This window comes from Falco peregrinus, chromosome 2 (assembly GCF_023634155.1).
Source record: "Falco peregrinus isolate bFalPer1 chromosome 2, bFalPer1.pri, whole genome shotgun sequence".
Lineage (NCBI taxonomy): Eukaryota > Metazoa > Chordata > Aves > Falconiformes > Falconidae > Falco > Falco peregrinus.
This window is the reverse complement of record NC_073722.1, coordinates 110,800,964-110,807,626: the sequence shown is the minus strand read 5'-3', so window position 1 is coordinate 110,807,626 and position 6,663 is coordinate 110,800,964. Positions and strand designations below refer to the sequence as shown.

Genomic DNA, 6,663 nt, shown 5'->3' with positions numbered 1-6,663 from the left:
ACCACCTCCAACAAGGTTTAGTTAACAAAAACATTCCAGAGTAGTTTATGGATTAAAATAAATGCAAATATATTTAACATTGTCATTGGGAAGCAACATTTCCCACAGTGTTTCTATACCAACAGAAAGCAAGTCCACAGAACATCAAGTTTAATTTCTAGTATCTAGAAATCTGTCCAACACAACTACGTCACTGTTTATCAATTCTAAATTGAAAACTGGAGCGCTGACGCCCATGAGAAAGTGTGACCAAAGCTAGCGGAAATACACAGAACGGTGCACTGCGGCAGCACGGGGGGCTGCCAGGTGTCTTCCATCAGGGGGAAAAAGTCTCAAGGAAAGAAAACCATTCCCAAAGTAGCTCACTCAGGAAGAATATTCTCCTTCTCTGAAGGCTCAACAATTCTCAAACAGCAGTCAGCAAACTCAACAAATATTGGCTCCTGCATGTACTTCTTCATGAGGGAGCTTTTATCTTCTGCTTGATCAACTGTCAGTAGCAGCTGTCTGAGATGTGGATTCAGAAGCAAGCCTCTCAGCTCTTCTGATTCCCCTTTAAAAAAAATAAGAAGGAAAAAGATAATCAGTACTAATCTTGCAGAGTTACAGAGTGGTTGACGCTGCCCTTATTTTGCAAAGAAACTTTCAGAGCCATAGCAAAAGGCCAGGTATCTGACACGTAAAGCTCTACGGCCTTGCAATGAGGTGCACGACGGGGCCAGAGCGCAGCGCTCCGTGAGATTCCCGGGGCTGAGGGCCTGCCCCTCCGCCTCACCCCCCGCAACCACCCCAACCCCCCCAGCTGGCTTCAGACCTCTCCAGGTTACCTAAAAGCTTGAGTTTGTGCAGCGGGACACGGTCCTGCTCATCATCTTCTGCCAGGATGTCCTCCACCGACCAGGGGCTGCCTGCGGGCGGGGAGAGCAAGGCTGAGGGGGGAACCCGGGCTAAGGGGGGGGGGGTGCTGGCGACGGCCGGGCTCCTGGGGGGGCCGTGGCCGCCCCCCGCCTGTCCCACCTACCTGCGCGCTGCTCGGCGCGGCTGGGCCCGCCGGGGAAGGCCTGTCCGGCCGCCGGCCGCTCCCGCTTGGGCTCCGGCCGGCATCGCTCTGCGGGAGAACCGCGTTAGCAGCGGAATGGGCCCCCCGACCCCCCCCCGCCCCTCCATTCCCGCCCCCCGCCCGACGGGCACTCACCCTTGTGGTTCCTGCAGCACGGCACGGAGCAGCTGTGGGGCGAGAGTCGCCGGTAAGGGCGGGGGCCGCTCCCCTCACCAAGCAAGGCCACGCCGCCCCCCCCGCTGCCTGCCCGGACCCCCCTCCGCCCCCCGCACCGAGCAAGGCCACGCCGCCCCTCCCGCCTGCCCGACCCCCCCCGCCCCCTGCCCGGCCCCCCCCGCCCCCTGCCCGGCCCTGCTCTCACTAGGCGGCGGCGCAGCGCGGGCAGCGGTACTTGGCGGCGCCGGCCGCTCCGCAGACGGTGCAGGGCCGCGGTGCCCGCATGGCGCCCGCCACCGCGCCAGGTCCGGCCAGCGGAGCGCCGAGCGCCTCCACCCAGGCTGGCTAATCCACCGCCGAGAGCGGGGCCCCGCCGAGCGCCTCCACGCAGGCGGAGCTAATCCACCGCCGAGAGCGGGCCCCGCCGCCCGGGGCTATTGCCCACACACGCATATACCCCTATATATCGCCTCTTGATGGGGGTCTGGCTGGATTCCAGCTGTCACCTTGCTTTTGAAATGGCAATCTGCGATAGACAGCGCTGCATACTGTATTCTGATCATCACACATCACTTTACCCGCGGCGGTATGGAGATTAATAGAACCCAAATAATCTAATAAATAGCACACAACAACACCCCCTCGGGCTGATCTTTGCCATCTGCCCCGTGGTGAGCTTTGGCTGAATCTCCTGTACAAGCGTAGGCTGGAATCCACCCAGCAGGAGAGAGCTGGTCAGGTTCCAGCCCAGCACTTCCCGAGGCTGGTGGCACCGGAGTTAATGGAAACACTTACGGTAGCGTTCAGAAGAAAAAATATTGGAGCCAGATTTATCTTGCCTGAGTTACATTATCCATTTAAATAATTAATTTTAATTATGTATCATTTCGTGCCATCCATTTCCTTAAATGTCTGAATTTTAATTCAGACAAAGGAAATTCTCCCATAGTTCTTCAACGTAAAGTAGCTCAGAAAAGGGGTTTTATAGCCATAAACGTAAAGCACTAAGTATCGGGTTTGTTAATGTAATGGCACTTGCCCATCGCTTACATTAGGAGGTGAACCCATTTCTTACACAAACCCCCACCATTTTCTCATACCTGCTCAGGAACAGATGGATGGAGTTTTCTTCTTGGTTCTCTTACGCCTTTGAAATGCTGAAACAATGACAATAGAGCAAACAAACCAGGGAAAAAACCCCTGAAAATGCCAACCTGTGCTGCAAGGGCCGATCTGGGTTGGGTTGTGTGTGTTTGATGAATGCAAGAACGTTATCACAGCCGGGGTTATCATGGTGATGTACCACTGAGTAGCATCTGAGCATACTTTAAAACCAGAAAGATGAAATGTCACCAGGATCTGTTCGGTCAAGGCTCCTAGACTGGTAACCGTGCAAGAGAGAAGACACCGAAGCATTGAGATTCTTCCAGACATTATCCCTCTGTGACTAAGGATACACATTCATCTCCACTAGGATCCAACAGATCAACTATTCAGTAGCTGATTTCTTTTTTGGGGGGGAAGGGGGTAAGGACTTTTCCTTTTACAAAATACTTGGTCTCAACATTTTTATTTTGTTTTGTTTTGTACAGGCAACTTGACCGCAATTCTGACACTGAAGAATTCCAGTGAGATTTTCTCCTAGAACAGCGCAAATATCAGAAGCCATGGACTCAAGCGTGCCTCTATTAATAAGCAGAAATATGAGAAGCGTAGTCACAAATGTCTCATAAAACCATGTAATCCAGCTACATACTGCAGGTAAAATTACATCAGCAAAACAGTGCTGAGCGCCGCCATTAATAAAGAGATATTCACAGATACGCTTTCACTGATTAAATGAGAAAGTAAAACTACATTTCCCCCCAGACTACTGAAAATTTCCTAGCCACCCAGCTGCCTTCAAGCCCGCACAAATGACAGCAGAGCGGTGGGAGCCTTGGCAGGGCGGCGCGCCCCACAGAAGCCTGCTGCACAACTCGGAGCCAGCACGGCTGACGGACTCGCTTCGGTCGCCGAGCCAAACAGCCTCGCGTTCCCAGCGCCGGGCTGGCCGGAGCCGCCAGGGAAAGCTGCCCCCCGCCCCCCGCCCCGGCTGCGCCCCCCGCCCCCGCGCTGTCCCCCGGCTGGGTGCTGAAGCGCCGGCGCTGTTCCCACCCCGCTCCGACTCCATCGCCCCGTTCTGGGCTCCCCAGTTGCAGCGAGAGGGGGAGCGGCTGGGGAGGGTCCGGGGGGGCTGCGGAGGTGGTGAGGGGCTGGGACATCCCCCGACGAGGCGAGGCTGAGAGCCGGGGCCGTGCCGCCTGCAGAGGGGAGCCATCAACGCGTACAAGAACCTCCAGGGCAGGTGGCAGGAGGACTCTTCTCAGCGGCGCCCAGCCACAGGACAGGGGGCACCGGGCACAAACCGCCGCGCAGGGAGTTCCACACGAACACGAGGGAAAACTTTCCTTTGAGGGTGGCAGAGCGCTGGCACGGGCTGCACGGAGAGGCTGCGGGGTCTCCTTCTCTGGAGACATTGGGAACCCACCCGGACAGGACACTCTGCACCCTGCTCTAGGTGACCCTGCATGAGCAGGGGGGTCTCCAGAGGTCCCTTCCCACCCCCTCCGCTCTGCCATTCTGTGACTGGGCCAGGCACAGCAGCAGTCCTGGACCAAGGGCAGGCCCGGCTAGATGTTCGCAATGGTGCAGGCTCGGACACGGTTGGTGGAGAGGCATTGCAGAGCCTTGAGCTTCGCCCCCAGAGTTTTGGCTTTCAGGGTATATATTATGGGGTTTCCCAAACAGTTCATGGTTATCAGCATAGCCGTGCAGTTTCGGAAGATATAGATGCCTGGGTAAAGATCAAGGGGGCACTGATGGTTAGTTGCATCGAATATGACTCCTGCGAAAAAAGGAGCATAGGAGATCAGCGTCAGGAGCCAGATAAAAATACTGGTTCTGGCAACCTGGATTTCAGCCGATTTGTAGGTGCCAGTAGCTTGTCCACATGCCTTCATTCTCAGCTTTCTTTTCCTCAGGATGATAATGATTCTAAGGTAAGTGAACAGAGGTATCACAAAAGCCACCACAACATTGGGAATGGCAATGAAGATAAGGTAGTTGACACAAAACGGACTGTAGAGGACAGAGAGATTTTTTTCCGTATGCAAGCAGTTCCACCCCATCAATGGCAAGCAGCCCAAAAAGAAAGCGAGGACCCAGTTAATTAAAACTGCAGCTATGGAATGCTTTCTAGCAACCCTGAATCTTGTCCTCATGCTTTCAGCCACAGCCAGATAGCGTTCAATTCCAATGCTTACCAAGTTATAGATGGTGGATAAAATAGACACCGTATATAAAGCATAAGGTGCCAGCATATCCTCGGATCCAAAGATTGTAATGTCAGGGTTGCTGATGAACAGCATCGAAATCCAAAAGCCAGAAAAGCTGGTGAAGAGATCAGAAAAAGCCAGATTGCAGAACAGTATAGAGATAGGCTTGTGCAGGTCCTTCGTCGCCATTCTGGTGAAGATGACTGTGCAGTTGAAGATCACAGATGCGACGTTAATGGTCAATTGAGGAATGCCCAATGCAAGTACTAAATAATGGCTCCAAATTTTAGTGTGGTTAGCAGAACAGTTTGGGTAGCCATTCATGGTGGAAAATCCTACTTTCAACTGTTAACAAGGTCTGCTTTACTCATCCCATGTTCCAAAGGAGACCGTACGCCAGGAGTGTTACTGCCACTTTGTTCTCCAGGCGAAGAACGAATCCTGACGCACAGCTTCTATTGCCACATCATCATCATCATGACAGTGGATTAAACATTAACCACTTGTGGTTTTAAATATTTGGGTTACCAGCTCAGGGCATAGCCAATTACCTTTAAGTTGCTAGGATAGCCAAAACTGGAAAACATATTTACCACAAGAGAGATGATCTGCTTAAAGTAACATTTATCAAGAGTAAAATCTGGCCAGTCCTTATGAAGGTGAATGCTCACGTCAGTAGTTTAAAATTCTTTAAGGATATTCTGAAATGGAATGAATGTGAATTCAACTTTAATACACAAAGAAATTAGATGGATAAAGGATTAGAAAGCCAGAAAATGAAAAGCAGTAATTTTTTGGTTTTGGAGGGGGTCGGATGTGACTGGTGGAACTTAAAGAAGCGCACAACTGTTATGCCACCAACCTGGGCCCCCGTTCAGTGAGGATGTAAGTCCTAATTTCAGATCAGCTCTAGTGACAACACAAAACTTCTAAAGTGCTCGAGATTGAGCAAGATGCAGCAGAACCTAATTGTTCAGTCTCTTGCTTACAACTACAAACTGATGCAGCCAACAGTGGCTGTTTTTCTAAGTGCAGTTAGATCATTATCTACAAACCCCAAACTTGTAAGCAAAACCATATGATGAACCACAGCACTTAAAAGGGGATCCAAAAAGGTGAGAGTATTTGTCTCCACAGATGCTTTTGTGCTTGGGCTTACAGAACTATCTCTGTGCTGGAGTACTCAGAAGTTGTCAGAATGGACCTGAAATTGTACGGCCTTTCTTTCTCTTGTGTAAATCACAGGTACTGATGCTTTACAAGCTAAAAAAACCCAAACAAACAAACAAACAAACAAACAAAACACAACAAAAAACCCCCAAAACATTAATGAGTTGTTGAATTAACTTAGTTTGCACACAAGGAAGCACAGAATGAAGCACCTTCAGTAGATTAGTTGTATCGGAGACTTGAGATGCCTAAGCAGTTCTGAAAATGCCATTTTTCCCACCTTAATTAACTCTTGGATGAGAATGTAGTTAGAAAATGGCAGACCCTCTACTCATACCTTTGTTAGGGGATATTTTGTGCTTGCTTATTTAAAGTTAATTTGCACATTAACAAAGCAACACAATATCATTATATCTTTTCTTTCTCTTTTTAAAGGTAAATGATTTTTGAGAACTGGATTGAAAATACTTGAGACGGAGGAGAAAAGCTCTTTGGCCACCCCTTCAGTGCTGTCGGCAGAGGGCACTGCCGGAACAAACAAAACGCCGCGTAGCACAGTGAGGCGGATGGGGGTTCTGAGCAGAGCCGTTTAGGTGAGCAGTACACCAGCATACCAGTATGCACAGCACCGTGAATATTTTTTCTGCCCAGAAGTGGCTGCATTTGTTTGCCAATGCTGAGTGTGGGTTGCCTGTGCATCACCTCACGTTTCATTCAAAATGCCCACATACAAGAAAAATCTCCAATGTGCTACCTGGCTGCTACCTGCCATCTATCCACAACCGAGCGGCTTGCCTTTAGCAAAATTGTCCAGGTAAAGCCATGTTGCTTATGAATTTATTCTGATTTAATTTCTTTTTCACTGTTAGCCTAACAAAGGATTAATTTGCATTAGAAACAATTTTATACCATGATATTGCAAAGCAGCTCAGCTAAGTTTATGGGCCTTTCACGTTCAGT

The 6,663-nt window shown here is 50.4% G+C and overlaps 2 protein-coding genes across 2 annotated transcripts; both read right to left on the bottom strand.

The window, feature by feature from the left end:
- Positions 1-44: 44 nt before the first annotated feature.
- Positions 45-1,595, bottom strand: ZNHIT3 (zinc finger HIT-type containing 3). Its single transcript, XM_055798140.1, has 5 exons — positions 1,422-1,595; positions 1,196-1,227; positions 1,022-1,108; positions 828-908; positions 45-553 (listed from the first exon to the last, which is right to left on the bottom strand). The coding sequence occupies exons 1-5, from the start codon at positions 1,499-1,501 to the stop codon at positions 363-365; spliced, it is 471 nt and encodes a 156-aa protein (XP_055654115.1). The 5' UTR covers positions 1,502-1,595; the 3' UTR covers positions 45-362.
- Positions 1,596-3,334: 1,739 nt separating this feature from the next.
- Positions 3,335-5,826, bottom strand: LOC106112258 (lysophosphatidic acid receptor 1-like). Its single transcript, XM_027781333.2, has one exon. It carries the CDS (start codon positions 4,855-4,857, stop codon positions 3,889-3,891), a length of 969 nt encoding a protein of 322 aa, XP_027637134.1. The 5' UTR covers positions 4,858-5,826; the 3' UTR covers positions 3,335-3,888.
- Between the last annotated feature and the right edge of the window lie 837 nt (positions 5,827-6,663).